The following is an 18,516-nucleotide window of genomic DNA, read 5'->3' as shown; positions in this document are numbered from 1 at the left end:
TTATTTACTTGATTAGAATATTTTTTTGTATAGCAGTATAATTAATATTAAATGAGATGTTTATGAAATGGTTTTTATCTTATTTTTTACGAATTATAAATTAATAATGTTAAAGTAAAAAAAATAGTGTGCATTTTTAGTTCAAATACACCATGTGAAGAAGTAAATAAACGGAGACCCGACTAATTTATTCAAATTCTTTATCTTCATACAATGTCAAGACACGACCAATTTGGTAAACAAGATAATTTGAAGAAGAAAAACGTTAATATTTTCAAATATTGACTGAAAACTTTTAATTTACTATAATTGGAAAAATGATATAGGTACCTTTATAGTTCGACCTCGTAATTAATACAAGATACATGTATTAAATCATTTTTTTCTCGTTCTGATGACCATTGATTTTAAATATTTTAAAAGTTATAGTAATCTTTATAACATGATATGCGGCGAGGTAAATCACAACCTCGACTGATAAAATTATAATGGCGACATCAATAAATTCGGGCGATTTATTAGTGTTTTATACCATAAGTTTTAATAAAATCGCAATTGACTCTGCAGATTTTGTTCCTGATATGCAAAGAAAAATGATATAAAACAAATTGAAAACGAATATTGGTACCTTACTTACACAGTTTTGCTTCTCTTGGTGTATTTATTTTTTTTTAATCTTAAATTTATCTATTAATAACAAATTCTGGATTTTATCAAAACCAACGTTATGAGTTTTTATTTATATAATAACTGTCGCAAGGAATTGGAAAAAAAACTTTTAAAACATTTTACAGTTTATATACCATTTTTGATCTCTTATTTATTAAAGTCTCTATTAAATGACTCAGACGAAAACTTTATCTTTTATTGAAATAAGCTTGCTGAGCCTGTAAAATGCTGAAAAGATATAACCTTAGGCCCATTGTTGTGATCTTTTTAATCAAGATGTCCGCAATAAATTCCATTGTTGTAAGATAAAAGATATCATTTGTGAAAAAGAAAATCTGCAGATTTCGATAGCTATCTCTTTCGGTAAGATAATTTATGGTAAAATATTCTTCTAGGTCAAATTATTGCAGCTTGAGATGAATTTTATGCAACAGTTCGGATAGAAAATCAACATTATGCAACAATTATAAAAAATTTGCCAAATATTTACAATCAATGTGCAACAATTCTAACCCGATGAGATTAGTGAATTCGGATAAAGAAAATCCGGATAATCTTGTTTTGTACCGGTAAGGTATCGGAAATGATAGACCGTGGCATGATTAGCTCCTTAATCGTAGTTCAGGTGATACGGTTACCAGCTTTCACGACAAAATGATAAAGTGGTCTCAATAATAACATAATAATATGGCAGATTGTGAACTTATTAGACAGTGTCATCGGACTCAAAAAATGTACTTGTGTTGATATTTTTAAAATGCTCCCAGTGTGTTCATGATAAATTTATAATCGGAGTTTAAAAATAAAAGGTATATACTTATTCAGTATTCTTATGTATAGCGATTTTTTTCTGCTATTTTATTTTCATAATCTTAAGTACATATTAGAGTTATGAACAGTTTTATTCAACATGGACAACTCGTGCTATATCAGTGTCATAAATGTATGATCATATTTAAGTTGTTTATATTTTATATTTTTACAAGACTTAAAAAGTTCTTATAGTATACATTTTATGAGACACGACTGTTTCACTTTTTTCTTAATCTAAACTTCCTGCTAAGACTGTTAACTTAAGTGTACGAAGTGCAAACAAAGCTGCAAAAGGTAAGCTTTTCCGTATAGGATGCAAACTCAAAATGCCCGTTGCTTTATAGAAGTGAAACACTGCTTGTGGTCTAGCGGGTCAAAAACTAGACGGCACTGTATTTGATCAAAATGAAGCTGAAGGGGTAAGATCTACATATGAGCCGTGTCACGACAAAACCAACATAGTGCGTTTGCGACCAGCATGCATCCAGACCAGCCTGCGCATCCGCGCAGTCTGATCAGGATCCATGCTGTTCGCTTACAAACCCTATAACAAGAAGAGAAACTGATAGCGAACAGCGTGGATCCTGATCAGACTGCACAGATGCGCAGGCTGGTCTGGATCCATGCTGGTCGCAGACCCATTATGTTGGTTTTGTCATGACACGGCTCAATTATATTTACGGAGGTTGTCCCAATATGTCAAAAACAATACAATATAGACTGGTACAATACTATAATATCACGGGGGCAAATAACCATCCTATGTCTCTAAACATGCGACATTGTTTCCAGACATTCACTTTTTATATAAAGTGTTTTTTTTCAACCTAATTAAAATACATTTAACACTGATCAAATTTAAATACAGAGAATAGAGTACCTGTTTTATAAAGTTTCAAGCAATTTAATGTTGTTTTAGAGCACAATGATTAACGAGGATACAAAGAGACCTTTGTTTTCCCGCAAGACAACCCGTGTTGCTGTGGAGTCGCCCATGAAAGCACCTCACAAGACCGCTGGTGCCCATCATCTTGGACTAACCGTTCCGGCAAGAGTGACTGGTTCCCGTCTCAGCAGGGTCAGTCATAAGCATTTTGATCCAGAGGATGATTACATCTTCGATAGTACTGACGGTAAGAAAAAAATAGATAAATAGGTGACAACTTTTCAAAAAATGCAACTACATAAATATGACAAGAACTGTCTTTAAGTGTCTCTAGCAAATTAACTTAATATGAACCGTAGAAGTACTATGAATAGAAACTTAAATTACATTTGAATAAATATTATTATTAAATAATTATAATTAAATTTATTTCATAAAATTTAAAGGATGTCCCGATAAGTATAAAAATATAGTATTTAATAATAATATTTATATAATTAATTATATAAATATAAAGTATAAAACTTAATTTACTTATAGCGCTTTAATTATTAAGTAACAGTGACTGTTCGTTCATCTGTACATAGATCTACACTTACGTCATTATCAAATAAGGAGCAATTTGTTTACAACAGTTCAAATTGATTTTTCCTTACTAGTAAAAATCTTTACTCCAATGTAATCTTAACGATGAAGTTTTACAATCTGGGTATAATTTCATTTTCCTAAACTTAGTTTTGAACTTTATACCTATTCTTTGTATTCCATTAAATCTGCATACATTTGCATTTTGTCATAAAATATGAAATATATTGATTCTTCACTTATAACCTGAATATTAATGACATCTTCCCTCTTTGTTGTGACAAAGGTTAAAAGCGTAACCTTAAATTCATAAAGAAAAATTATGAATATTCCAAGACGTTTTTATTTATTAAAACATGTACGGAGTACGGATTAGAATTTTAATCAATTAATCAACCAATTAAAGAGATGTCTTGTGTAACTTCACAGTTTTTAACAATTACAGATGAGGAAGAAACTGCTAAACCGAAAGACGACCATGTTAATCAGTTGAACAGAGGTGCTGTTGTGTACAAGAAACTGTGTAAAAAGTATGGGAAAATACCTGTAAAGAACGTGACTAAACAATTTGGCGAGGGAAGTATTTCCTTGAAGGGTTTCAACCTCAGTAAGAAGGAAATTAAGGCTTTATTCGTTGCGTTACTGGTAAGTACAACAATTTGTATGTCATTTTAAATACAATCTATCATACGTGAAAAACGGAAGTCCGTGTATTCAGAGATTTTCATGTAATATTATGTATTTTCCTTTAAATCAGCACTGCCCGGTTAGCTCAATAGGTAAAGCATTGGACTGTGAATCGGGCGATCCGTGTTCGTTTCACGGACGATGAATGTCATTGATTATGAAATCCTTTCTACTGTCATTTGCATTGTACCTCTGCTCTGGCTTTTAGAGATGTTATCAGTTCTTTGCGAAAGTGAGGTAAACTGCTTGACAGCCTGCCAAGGAACGATGCGGTGGCTGAGCTGTGCTCTGGTAAAATTAATGTGACTCACTGCCCTGATCCGCAGTGAAAAATACTAACACCTCCATCATTCCTTTGAATTATTTAATTCAAGCATTTTCTATGATTAACTTTTATATATGATTTCTATATTTTTTCGTAAAACACCGATATATTGTATTATTATTCTAAGGTCGAATTTGAATCATTTGTATAGATAAATTGAATTGTTACAGCAAGGAAAATGTCCTCTCTAAAAGAAATGATATCTGTGAAAACTATAGCATTGCTTTTCTTATCTTCATAATTTATATGGCATGAAGTGAAACGATAAAATCTGTCTTATATCTGTATAAAATATTTAGTATCTATTATATCAATATATGTCATTCCGTTGATGAAATTTATAATTCATTTCAACATTCCGTATTAATCCATTCACTTTATCATCAAACAAGATCAAAGATTATTAATGACTTTATAATACACCGAAATAAATTTGATGTTAAAATCAACAATACAAGGATTTGGGTATTAACAGACTCTTATCTGATCAAATAAAAGTTAATGACATACATTTAAATGTAATTTGCTATAGATCAGAGATACAGATTGTCGTATAATAGAATTTTAAGCTATTCATCTTTCGGAAAATAATACAGAAAATGTAAAATGTGCAGTTTTTATGTCCAAAAATCTTTTATTGAAAATCTAATAAAACTTAGATCGAGTTTATGCATATGTCAAATAATGCATTTATATAAAAAAAAAACTGTATAAATCATATTGTTTGTGAAGGATGTCGCGAATGTATGTGATGTGATCTCAAGAATTAAATCAATATCGCGAAATCTTCGGGTGTTATCCGTTTAGTAAAAATAGCGTTCGCTGTCCAGTATGGGCCATGTCTTAAAAAGTTTTAAATAATGATAATTTACCTCCGTACAATTTAGACAGAGTATTAGCCGAATAAATGAATTTTGATCCGGAAGTAGGTCACTGTCCAGCGGTCATTTGCCTAAATGCACATTACTCTGTGACAATGGTAATGTAGGTAGCCCTGCTTAAGGCTGTCGGGGTCAAGTAAAGGATCTGTTTTTCAAACCGTCACTGCGCACTAGGGGTCAACCTGGTACCCTTACTCGTTGCCCCTGCATACTCTGTAAGACCCCTTCCTCGGAATGCAAGGTTTAACTCCGACTCATAAATTAGCGATTTTTAGGCCTGTGGGGTACAATGTTCTTATTCGGCCTAGTTCAAACAAGTCATCCAAGATGATGCCTTGTGCGTCTCAGTGACCTGCACATACCGAACGGAAGAGCATCTTTACTCTTTGCTTATATCTTGTTTGTATAATGTTGCGCGTTTGTAAGGCTGATATTAACGTTTATATACTCTATATAAACGGCTGGTGTAAAGTGAAAAAGTTTTCATTTTTCCTAAAAAAAAAATGAAATGTCCTGTATCATAAATTTGTTTTGAAGATTTTTAAGTTTTATGTCGATGTATAAACGGCTGTTAGCAATATAACTCTCGCCCAGATGCTCGGGTTATATGAGTTAACAGTCGTTTATGCTGAGCCATGTATCACCGGTCCAAATCTATACAACTAAAAATAAATATTATTTAATAAATATTTGATCAACTTATTTTTCTATGCTTTATATCTTGTATTGCAGGAGTTTTACGTGAACAGGGAGGGAGGAGAACCGGTAAGCTTACTTTTACTTCCTTCTTTTTTGTTTACGACCATTTCCGTTAAATTGAAGTAAATAATTTTTCCATCGATATTTTATTTACAATCACATATTCTGATGCTAAATAATAAAATCCTTCTCTTCATATGTGAGCCTGTCAAAGAAATATTCAGATAAAATAATCTTTAATTTTGCTAGGTCACGTGATGTGTACAATTAAACACGTCATACTCCATAAAAGCCATATGCATAATATTTAACAAAAAGTCATGTTTTTTTATATTTTTTCATTGTCTTACAAAATATATGAAATTAAAATATTGTAATATTTATTTCCTTTTATGTTAGAATGGCCATGAGACCGACGAGCTTGAGAAACTAGACCTTGGTGGTAACAAACTATGTCGGAGACAGATGACCTACCTCACTGACTTTGCTGCCCTTCATAGATCACTAGTCAAACTCGTACGTAAAGTGTTTGAAAACATATGAGCCGCATATAGTGGGTTTGCGACAAGCATGGATCAAGACCAGCCTGCGCATCCGCGCAGTCTGATCAGGATCCATGCTGTTCGCTATCAGTTTCTCTACTTGTAATAGGGTTTGTAAGCGAACAGCATGGATCCTGATCAGACTGCGCGGATGCTCAGGCTGGTCTGGATCCATGCTGGTCGCAAACCCACAATGTTGGTTTTGTCATGACGCGGCTCATATACGTTTTAAGGAAAGCTAAGATAGTACATGTTTTGATTCTGTTATCACCACCAGTTTTTTTTAATTGTCTGTCTTCCAGGTCAAAAGTATGACTTAATTGCTATACGTATACTTTATAAAGTTGTATAATGTTGTAGTTATGTTTAAAACGATATTGTATATCTTGTACTGACAAAGGTGTTACTTTATTTATTTATTTTTATATCAGACAGTCTTAATGAAGTTATAGTGTTACAAAAAAACACAACAGAAAATCTAACAATATTGTTGTTGTTGTTTTTTGTTTTTTGTTTTATTTTTTCAAACAACTTAAAAAAACGAAAAAGTCTGCGTATTTTCCGAACATGCCTGTATTAGTACAATACTTATTTCTACAACATTGTTTGCTTTTATATTGTTATTAAGTATATAATAAATGTATCGTTTTTTTTTTCTCTGTAGTCTCTAGTGGGATGTAACTTGTGTTGCCGCAGTCTGCAGGATCTGGCCAACTTTTTAAGCAAGAACAGGACCATTAGACAAATCGACCTCAGTGGTAAATAAATAACCTGAAATAAAACTGAATTATTATATAACATTATTATTAGTATTATTATTATTATTATTATTATTATTATTATTATTATTATTATTAATAATAAGAGAAGTTTTCCTAAAAGCGCAGATATTGTTTCCAAATATCCAAATGCAAAAAGGATATCTAAAAAGTGTTAAACTTCTTTTTAATGTATTTGGTAAACAGTTCATATTTGAACAAAGATAGTCAGTTCTCATAATTTTTTTTGGTAAGTTTTCATATTTAAGATTCGACCGCAAAGATTTATGGGTAACTAAAAAGTGTCATATGTGACACTGGGTGATTGTAATTTATTTTAATAATCCAGTTTTATCTAACCCAATCCAGATAAATGTAACTCTATTGTTAAATAATAATGTACTTTATTTATAACTGTACAGATTAAAATGTGCAGACATATTAAATACATGCATATCTTTAAAAATCAAAATAAGCATATATTGTAATAATTAATCCTATTAGGTGAAGAATTAATCTTATTTTACATTTCACCGTTTAAAAAGCGACTATTTATTCTTAAAATACGGCCAACTTGTATTAGAAACTTACTTTTCTTACATGTCAAGTGCTTTGTTTTCAAATAAAATTACGATATATAATGCCTGAACTTTAACTTTATTTCATAATCTTAACGGATTAACTTAACAGATTAATCTTATTTTACGATTTAGATATAGTCTTAAACCTACTTTGGAAACTGAAATAATTACTTTATGTAATTATGCATACATTCACGAAGGCTTTATCTCAACTGCAAATTAAAGAGGAAAAGTAACTTGGAAAGCAACTATAAATTATGACATATATTCAAGTATCCGTCAGATCACAACATTGTTTGGCGGGAGACGGTGCTTAGATAGCGTTCTACATTAAATTGTAGTTTCTGCCGTCAAGGTCCTATAAGCAATGCGTCTGATATTTCTGGCCCAAAAATACACAACAAGGGAAAAGAAAACACATTTTGTTGATAATATATGCCATAATATTGCAAGTCTATAATAAGATTATCCCATTTACATTAGTCAGATAGTCCAAAAAGCTGTGAAATCCAAAACCTACTGTGGTCCGAGACCTGAAGTAACACATTTAGCTTCTCTAAAAACACCTTCAATAACAGAATAACAGAAACACTGTTGATCCTTACAACAACAAAGTTATGCAAAATATCACAAAGAAACACGTGCTTTTGCTAGTGCTAAAAATGTGTACCCCTTTCGCCCTGCCCTATCTGTAAATGGTTTGATTTCACCAAAACTGACGTCAAGAAACACAATTTACAGAAAACGGCGACTCTGATATTTTTTATCAACTGCACGTATGTTATTGCCATTGCCAGAGTTTATAAAAAACGAAACACAAAAACAAAATTGATGCTGAAAATGCATTTTAAAGAAAATCAATAATTTAAATCCTAAATAGTCACCCAATCTAAGAAATCCACTCTTATGGCTACAATTATTAAGGTGTGCTACCTTGTGTATACTTATTTAAAAAAAGAGACACTATGACTAAATTAAGGCATAATGGATGGATAACTTTAGTTAAACTTACGCAAGTTATTTAAGCTTTTATCATTTGTCCGGCTAAATATTTTTGTTCGCATTTCCTTTTTCAGATAATAATTTTACCGACAATGGTGGGCAAAGTATAAGCCAGATAATAGAGGTCAGTTCATTATATTTGATCAGAATATTTATTATTCACAGAATAAAGTTTATCTTTTGGTTATTTATTATTCTAAAAAATACGGGATATCTTTAGACTCTCTTGTCCGAAAACATATGGTAGCCAACTGAAATGTGTATTCTTATTACTTTTTATTATTAGTGAAATATTACTTGTATATAGCCATACATTGTTTGATTGACGGGAATATACGAGAAGTCTTTCGAATTGTAAGGTCAAAACCATAGAAAGAAAAAAGTAAAAAATAACATGGAACTTTCTGTAATAAAAATATCTGATATGAAAAGTATTGTACTTAGTAAAATCAATATCAATATGTCACTCGTGGCTTTCACCACTCATAAAAAATCTATTTTCATGCCTTTGAGAATATAACCTGACTGAAATAAATATATTACGAGGCGCATCAATAAAATTAGTTTATATTGTTATGTGCCTTAACGGGCATTTAGTTTCTCACGGTTCATACATGACAGCATAAAAAAACATGTAAGCCAATCAGAATTCGAGAAATTCATTTGCATTTATCTTAATTTGTCATCTAATTGACATGAATATAATATAAGTTCATATGCTTATGATCACATGCGTTAACATACAATATATTACTTTATTGACTGGTGTTTTAATGTTGTATTATTAACAGAATAGTGAGACTATACTTGAGCTAGCACTTAGAGGGAACAAATTAGCCGAATGTGGTAAAGAAATAGGCGAGGCTCTTAGTAAGTAACCGATAACAATTTAGTTGTATGAATTATTCAGAATTAAAATATATTTTATATCAGATCTACATAAGTTAAAAAATATTCCAACTGTGTTACAAGATCAAAATCGATTGCAAATGAATACAGATAATCCATTACTGTCAGTATGGTTGATATTTGAGTCTATTTGTTGTTGTTTTTGGCCGTTTGTTATAGTCGGCTGTTTCTATTTACCTACAAATCATTATAAATATTGCATTAAATATAATATTTAAGTAGAACAACATGTGTACTATATCGGGATATTGATCAGACTTTTAAGATAAATATTCATAACTTTCAGGGTCAAATGACACCCTTCGTGCTTTAGACCTCTCATGGAATCATATACGGGGCAATGGTGCAATAGGTCTATGTAAGGGAGTGCAGGTAACCAAACGTGTTTATTATTATCTCTATAGATATATAAATCATAGAAATAAAGGTCATATAATGTATTTATTTCAAAAAATTTCTACTAAAATGACAGTTAGATCTTCCGTATGCAACATATTCATTGTTCAGTGTATAAAACTGTAGGTACTTCGAAGTATTCTAAAATGCGTTGTTCACATACTAAGCTTTGGTTTAAACAGACTTTATTTTAGTTTAATTCTGTTGGAAGCTATAAGCTTAAAGACACATTTTCGAATACGTTCCTGGATTCCAGTACTGATCAATGATTGTAAAGTATTTTGCTCAAGGAAACCCATGAACCTATTGAACCCATGCAGCTAGCGATCATTTAATTACTAGTCCGATGCGTTAACCACTTGGCCATGCCGCCACTATAAGCTTTATGGTTAAAAGCGGTAAATCTATCTTTGTTTGGCTTTATGGCTAGCATGTGCATTTCCTAGCGTAAAGGTATAGTGTGAATGTACTTCAGTATCCCATGGAAGCATAGTTTGCTTATAATCTTAGCATGTATGAACAGTTTGGTCTGGAGTTCAGAAAGTTCACAGTCATCTATGCTTACATTCATATATTTCAGGCCAACAAAGGGTTAGAGACTTTGTTACTATCATGGAATGGATTTGGGTTTGAAGGATGTACGGCTATGGGGTATGCACTTAAAGAGAACACAACATTACAAGCCCTAGATCTAGCCAACAACAGAATACACCCACCAGCATTGTTTGAACTCATCAAAGGTTTGGAACAGAATAAAGCCCTTGCTGTATTGAAGGTTTTTACCAATTTTTGTTTTTGTTTAAAAGCTTTTATTTATGCATATTAATTCAAGTACTAAAGATTCATTTATCACTCGGAGTATTCATCTTATAATGTTAATGTCGAAAATGAAATCTGTATTGAGGATGGTTGCCTTACAACTGCATGCCTCCAGATGAGCAAATATATCTCAAGAATATCAAACCTAAGAATAATGTATTGAGAATTTAAGAAAATTAAAAAGATTCAAGATTGAAGTTATAAATTACACGATGATCGAGTAATGACTGACTTTGAAGTTTTCTTTCACCATATAATATTGCGTGACTAACGCAGTAAGGCCCGTTTTTGCACATTTTTGCCTCTTTTTTGGTAATTTAAGTGGATTATTATTGCCAATGGTAAAGTGGAAATGACTTCTTACGATCACTTCACAAAAGTTTACTTGTAAATACAATGTACTGAGTGTGCTGCCTTAACCATAAACTGTTCTCAGACTTTCCCTTAAAAGTACGAAATGTTGTACTAATGTTGTACGAAATGGGGTACTTATGTTGTACGAAATGGTGTAATAACGTTGTACGAAATGGTGTACTAATGTTGTACGAAATGGTGTACTCATATTGTTCGAAATGGTGTACTAATGTTGTACGAAATGGTGTACTGATATTGTTCGAAATGGTGTACTAATATTGTACGAAATGGTGTACTGATATTGTTCGAAATGGTGTACTAATGTTGTACAAAATGGTGTACTGAAATTGTTCGAAATGGTTACTAATGTTGTACGAAATGGTGTACTGATATTGTTCGGAATGGTGTTCTAATGTTGTACAAAATGGTGTTCTAATGTTGTACGAAATGGTGTAATAACGTTATACGAAATGGTGTACTAATGTTGTACGAAATGGTGTGCAAATGCTCTCTAATCGATTATGGCTTTGATTAAATAGGAACTTTTAACATTGCAGTTATGTCATAACCCTATCACAGCAAGCATGACAAGTGTATTATTGACAAAATTATATCAAGCAAAGGAAAGCAACATTAAAGAGCTCGACCTTACGGTAAGAACATTTAAGTGCTTTGTGTTTGTGTGTATTTATACATTTGTGATAGAAGGGAAGTAACTCGTATGCTGATGCGCTAATAGCAGACGATTTTATGTCGCTTCACATGATATCTAAATGTATATATTTTTATGTGTATTTATACATTTGTGTGATAAAAGGGACGTAACTCGTATGATATCATACGCTAATAGCAGACGATTTTATTTCGCTTCACATTATACATGAATACATTATTTTTTCTGTCATGGTTATAAAAACAAGTTCTTTTTAAAACGTATGGATGACTCAAATACACGCAAAGAGAAACTCAGAAAATAATACACATGCATGGTTACCATTTCAGCCGCGTCGCGACAAAACCAACATAGTGCGTTTGCAAACAGCATGGATCCAGACCAGCCTGCGCATCCGCGCAGTCTGATCAGGATCCATGCTGTACGCTTATTAACCCTATAACAAGTAGAGAAACTGATAGCGAACAGCATATATCCTGATCAGACTGCGCGGATGCGCAGGCTGGTCAGGATCCATGCTGGTCGCAAACCCATTATGTTGGTTTTGTCGTGACGCGGCTCATTTGTATTACAGGGTTTGGTTGTGGATAAAGAGTTTGAGAAGATATTAAAGGAAGTACAAGCGTCTCGTTTCATGGTGGTCACTTATGACCACTCATTACCATTAAACAAGGGCGAAATCAAAAACACAGACCCCAAAAACGTATTCAACATTGACCCGATCAGGATTTTGTTCTACATGAAGGAACATTTGAGAACGCTTGACCTCTTCTTGAAGGTGGACAGAGACGGTAGCAATTCTCTATCGAGAGACGAGATGAAGTTTGCATTCGAGGTACAGCAGACGACATATACCCAACGTCTTGACTTTAAATTGTTTTCTCTTTTTTGTAATCATTTTATTGATTTTCTATATTTAATGGAAGAATTCGAATTTTTAAAATATAATGGGTTTTTTTTTTGTTACGACATATAGTTCTATTAGAATTTAGAACTATCCCCTTTTCGATTCTTGCTTGAGGTAATTTAACATATGTGTAGTAAAACAATATATGGATGTAAAGGAGTAAACACTAAATATAAGAACAGTACGAGTATATATTAGTTTTTTATATAGGCTAACAATATTCTTACCAGAGAAAAAAAGCATAGAATAAGAAAATGATAAAAAAAAATATTGGCAGTTTTAAAAATTTCAATGAATATTTTTAAAAAACCAACACGGTCAATATGTTATAAATTTCTTGTAGAGAGAGGGATTTCCTATAAGTGAGCGTGCTCTAGATTCTGTGATGAATTATCTGGATGTTAATAAAGATGGCGAGGTTGACTTCTTGTAAGTATTTTGTATCACGTGACCAAGACATTGAAAGAATAACTTGTAACTAACAGTTAACATTAACCATTTCAAAAACTGTTTTACACTGATGACTATTAGTAATTAACCATTTAGGCTGCTGAAGACTATTCAGTCTATCCATGCGACCAATGCAGGTACACCCGTGCCGTCTGATCAAAGGGTGCACTGTGCGCTTTTCAAAACATTTTTTTTTTTAATTTCTCTAAAAAAGATTAATGATTGTGTCCAGATTGAAAGATGGACAAGTTCATTTCAGATATTAAGGTTGTTAATGGTTGCAACTTTTGACAATAACATTAAGATTCTATATGGAGCGGTATTTAACTTTTCCCTGGACAAACGTTTAACACTTGTCAATATACTAATCATATTTTTCACATTATTCACAATGAAAATATGAGTTTAAATACATTGCTTGTACATTGATTTCAATGGTTCGTAAGTTAATATATTAACTTAACGTTGTAGTCGCTTGACTATTGTCCTACGTTGTCTCGTATATTCATGATACTATATATTGCAGACTTTTATGTGGTAAACTAAACACTGAAATGAGCACGTTAGAAGAACGTATCACTAATGAGCACCACAGGTTTATATACATGTATATAGAATATAGAATAGAGTAGAAAACTATCTTGATAAACACTTCTATATCAGCACTGTTCGATTAATATATTTTGGTACATAGTATATCCAAAACGCGGTAACTCGTACGTAACTCGTCATAACACATGTAGTATTTTAATTCATGTGAGAAATTATGAAATGTGGAGGCAACAAGAGTTAAACATCGGGACAAACGTGTGCTCAATTTTTTAGGAAAAGATATTAATTGAAAAGTGCCGGCTTAGAAGTGTTTATCAGAAAAAAATGCATAAAAGATTTTGTTTTTTGTGTATTCAATTATTTATCCGCATCTAAAGATAAAAATACCTTTTTGTTGACAATACATTCGCTTGTTTCTTTGGCTTTTTGCTTGCTCTTGCTGCATATAATTTAGACTTGTTTCCATTTATGAAACTCGTTACGTACTGGACCAGTAGCCAAAATATCAGTAGCATATGTAGCATATGTGAAAACTTTTTCCATATAAAATGAATATTTACTGTAGGTATTTTTTGCAGGAAACGTAACCTTTCGGTAGCATAATCCCTGAAATCATTCAATTTTATAACTTTTATAATGTTGCAGTACTGATCCACAGATCGACGTTCCATAAAATATCATACCAATAATTGTGCAGTATGTGATACCTTATAATCACCTAGTGGGTCCTATCCTGTTGTCTATAACGTGTTTTTATGTTTGACTATGATACAAAAGAGAAAGAACACCAAAACACTCGGGAATCTGATTAATACTCGGAGGCTACGCCCCCTCGTACAAATCAGATAGCCTCGTGTTTCGGTGCTCTTTCTATTACTTATAATCACCTAGTGGGTCCTATCCTGTTGTCTATTGAATTATTGTATCATAGTTTGGGGACCTTTCTGTTGAAAAAGTGTCAGAGTTAAATCGTTTACATATGCATGCACAGTGCGGTAACTGGAGTGCGGGTATCAGTTACCCGCACTCCAGATAATGCCCGTGGATTGGTTCATTTTTGCCGGGGTTTACATATTGTGACGGCAGAGAAAGGGAAAGGGGCAGAACTATCATATTCAAATGCTCGTTCATTGGTTAATTTTTTCTGTGGTTTCATATTATTACAACAGGGAACGTGCTGTCATGTTTGACTATGATACAAAAGAGAAAGAACACCAAAACACTCGGCAATCTGATTTATACTCGGGGGCTATGCCCCCTCGTACAAATCAGATAGCCTTGTGTTTCGGTGCTCTTTCTATTACTTATCTAAATGTTAAGTTTTAAATCAAATATTGTATGTAATTCAAATAAGAAATATTGATTGATTGATTGATTGATTGATTGATTGATTGATTGATTGATTGATTGATTGATTGATTGATTGATTGATGGATGGATGGATGGATTTTCACCTTACATGTTTTGTTTCCATATCGGCCTTAGTCCGTTTGCATTGTATCTATACAAGGGACGCAACCGTATAAAGCTTAGCATGTTTTAATTTATTCTATTAAATTTTATCTCTCTTTTATTCTTCTTCTTGTTCAGATTTAATCTATGAAAAAAAATTGAGCTAGCATAGATAATTCCATTGCATGATTTACGATGTTTAGTAGTACCCATACAACTATAAGAAACACCGTAAGATACCCGAGGTCCTCCTCCACCAGTAAAGCTGCATCGAAAGTCGACGTTATGATCTATACTGTGCTTGGTGCGACGTCAAACCTAACCAATAAAAGATGCATATGTTTATCATCATCATGCGCTGCAAATTAGAGCTGAAATAAATACAAAAAAAACTGCTTCTCATGTCTGAATAAATCCCCAATAACTTGTTTTCATTTAAAATGTAAGCACATGTAGTTCAGTAGATCAGAAAGGCACATTATGCCTTAAAGGAGAACTTTTAAAAAGGCAAACATGACTTTTATAACGTTTGAATAATGGGTTTTAGCATGTTTAACGATAATCATTTGGAGAAAGTATCACTTCATGAGGAATTTATTTTAATTAAGATTGCAAAATGTAAACAAAGTAATATATGAGCCGCGTCAAGACAAAACCAACAAAGTGCGTTTGCGACCAGCATGGATCCAGACCAGACAGCGCATTCGCGCAGTCTGATCAGGATCCATGCTGTTAACTATCAGTTTCTCTAAATGTAAAGGCGGATGTGTAGGCTGGTCTGGATCCATGTTGGTCGCAAACCAATTATGTTGATTTTGTCGTGACACGGCTCATTTTGACTTCCATACAAAATACTCAAAAAGCAACACAAGCAAAAGAAGAATCAGATCATTAGCCAATGAGTAACTCTTTGGAAATGATTCAAAGGCTTTGAAAATAAGCTTTTAAGAAATAAAGGCATTTTTGTAACATAATGGACCTTTAATTACTTATTTCCATTGAAATGTCAATAAATATTCATATTGTTTAATACTGCCATAATGATTGTAAGCTCAGTTGCTATTTTAAGTACATGTATTTGAGATATCTTGGTTATTACGAGTATTATTTATATTTGTTAAATGGTTACAGGTATTTTGTATGTCAAAATATCTGAAACTCATACCAAATATTTTGGCATGATATTATGTCCAGTTATTGTACAGATTAAGATATATCATCATTGTAAGAAAATATACTTAGTAAGCACTATCAATTTTATTTTATTCATAAAAATCAGCAGAATGATTAGAAATATATCTTTAACTATAGTAATACATAATATGAAATTGATTTCTACAGGAATAGTTATAATATTATTTTAGTAAATTATCATAGTAAAACGGTTCATTATAAGGGAACAATGAACTTTTTCTTCCAATGTGATTGTTAGAATTTGCTTAAATGATAGCATCTATTTCACATAAAATGTCTTTATGAAAACTTAAAACTATTTTGCCGAAAACTGAAAACTATTTTGCCCGTAAAATGAGTTTATCTTTTTTTCCTAGAGTATTTTTATTAGCGTTTTTTATGTATTTTAGGATTATTTAAATGAACAATTATGTGTGTATTTCAGGGAATTTATAAACGGAGAGCGTAGATTAAAACGAGATCTGATAAAAGAACATGAAGATGAAATAATTGCCGAAAAAGAGCAAGACCAGAAATACTCCCAGGTGTTCACTACCAAGAAAAACAAGACCCCTAGAAAATTACCTCCATTAAACGGTCCGAAAATGGGATAAAAACGATATGAAAAAAGAGGAATGTATAACCATCATTTGTTGTACATGTACGAGTGACGTTATAATGTTAAGAAAGAGTGCTAAAATGTGAAATACAGTATATTTATTTTGGATATACACTATACATCTATTAAGACATTTGTCTCAAAAACAAATAGATGAACTGTCGTTGTGTGGGAATGAACATTTGTTATTCATTCATTATGAACGTCATTATCATTATTATCATAATCAACATCAACAACAACATCATTGTCGTCATTATTATCGTCATATACCATTTTGATCTTAGTCATACACATGCATAAATAAATTTACAGTATAATTGGTTTGAATAAATCACAAATTATATATAAACTTTTTATAAGAAATTTGATTATGTGAAGTATCATAAAAATTAAAAATAATGAAAATGATATATTATTTGTGGTGTTAAACTTGCAATTGGAACGTGTAGATTTGTAATGATAGTAAAAGGTGGCTACATAAAGAAAGATTCTCGAACCGATTGTTATCTTTTTAAATGAGGAAAATATTGCATAAATATATACACTTTATTTAACAAACAAAATTAAAAAATTAATGTAAATTCTTAAATTGTCCTTGCACCTCATCTGTCTAAATGCTTGTTAACATTGCATTTATTAAGTTTTCAGTGTTTCTTGAATTAAGCATTTATTATAATATTATTAGATCCAAAAATTAATTGTTTATACAATATAAAAAGGATTATCATATACATGTTATAAATAATTGATTGAAGATTAAACCATGGCCTTGAATATATTGCTTTTGTTAACATGTTGCAATAAGACAACATTACAATCATACTAAAACGCTGTACAAAGATGCTACACTTCTCATTAGCAACGTATATGGACAAAATGTTGTTAGTTATTTCTCCTTAAATATCCAGTGTTAACATGCTCCCCTATTGTCCGTGCACAGTTATTTCATAAAAACTTTACACGTGCCAAATACAGATACAAACATTACGATAACCGTGAGAGTCTTATCACGATCCTTATTCAAATAATAAAGATCAACAACAATCTATATATGCATGTACTATGTAAATACACATGATTTAAGAAGTCAAATAGCTAGAAAATAAAACGTATTTTAAACAGAAATACGCCTTCATGAAAACTTTTCCAATATTTCACAACCGGATTCCCTTTGATCATATTGTTTTCAAAATCAATAATTAAGTTGTTTATATCAATGCCTTGATAACGTTACAGAGGTCGCTATCAAAATTAGCTCTGGACAGGTGGATAAACCACCGTGAGACTGATCTTTAATGCTGAAAAACTACAACAAACATTTATTATGCCAATTTCAGACAGTCAAAATATAGCTTCATACAATACCTTTTAATTACCAGTATGCATTTTTGCACGACTAATTTCAACTGATTTTAACCAACAAATTTTAACCAAGTTTGAAATATACATTGTTTTCTCCTAAGGTTTGCATCACCGACCTTTCTTTTAACATGCATTAAACTGGTACATGTATCTTTTTTATAAAGGCGTTAAATAAAAGTCTAAGAGTATTGTTTATGTAAGTACAACACATAGCAACGATGTCTCAAACACAGTAACTTTTGATTCTACTTGAAAGATGAGTAAATCCCCCTAATTAAATCTTCTTCACTGCCTTTGTTATAACTAAAGGCCAATTTTCTTTCAATCTTATAACTTATACTGTTGTTATAAATTATTTGAACTGTAAGTTTTCTTCCATATGTAAAAGCTGTTTGTCCATGGAAAAGAGGTCTAAACAG

At 31.9% G+C, this 18,516-nt stretch overlaps 1 protein-coding gene across 2 annotated transcripts; it reads left to right on the top strand.

Annotated features, from left to right (window-relative positions):
- Nucleotides 1-1,164: 1,164 nt before the first annotated feature.
- Nucleotides 1,165-17,310, top strand: LOC132724740 (leucine-rich repeat-containing protein 74B-like). 2 transcript variants are annotated; one of them, XM_060709693.1, is made up of 15 exons: nucleotides 1,165-1,478; nucleotides 2,402-2,615; nucleotides 3,399-3,598; nucleotides 5,579-5,611; nucleotides 5,945-6,061; nucleotides 6,752-6,845; nucleotides 8,503-8,552; nucleotides 9,220-9,298; nucleotides 9,624-9,709; nucleotides 10,314-10,508; nucleotides 11,464-11,559; nucleotides 12,154-12,414; nucleotides 12,830-12,915; nucleotides 13,463-13,531; nucleotides 16,559-17,310. In XM_060709693.1, the coding sequence occupies exons 2-15, from the start codon at nucleotides 2,408-2,410 to the stop codon at nucleotides 16,725-16,727; spliced, it is 1,743 nt and encodes a 580-aa protein (XP_060565676.1). In that variant the 5' UTR covers nucleotides 1,165-1,478; nucleotides 2,402-2,407; the 3' UTR covers nucleotides 16,728-17,310. The 2 variants fall into 2 exon arrangements, with proteins under 2 accessions (XP_060565676.1, XP_060565677.1); XM_060709694.1 differs by lacking the exon at nucleotides 13,463-13,531 and having other exon boundaries at nucleotides 1,167-1,478.
- The last annotated feature ends 1,206 nt before the right edge of the window (nucleotides 17,311-18,516 follow it).

This window comes from Ruditapes philippinarum, unplaced genomic scaffold (genome assembly GCF_026571515.1).
Source record: "Ruditapes philippinarum isolate M1 unplaced genomic scaffold, ASM2657151v2 ctg1068_1_1_1_1, whole genome shotgun sequence".
Lineage (NCBI taxonomy): Eukaryota > Metazoa > Mollusca > Bivalvia > Venerida > Veneridae > Ruditapes > Ruditapes philippinarum.
Note: the sequence above shows the minus strand (reverse complement) of the source record. Positions and strands in the feature narration are given on the sequence as shown.

Coding starts and splice junctions, on each gene's coding strand:
- LOC132724740 (XM_060709693.1), top strand. CDS start 2,408: ATGATTAACGAGGATACAAAGAGACCTTTGTTTTCCCGCAAGACAACC. Junction 9,299..9,623: donor AGAAATAGGCGAGGCTCTTA/GTAAGTAACCGA, acceptor CATAACTTTCAG/GGTCAAATGACACCCTTCGT. Junction 13,532..16,558: donor ATCACTAATGAGCACCACAG/GTTTATATACAT, acceptor TGTGTATTTCAG/GGAATTTATAAACGGAGAGC.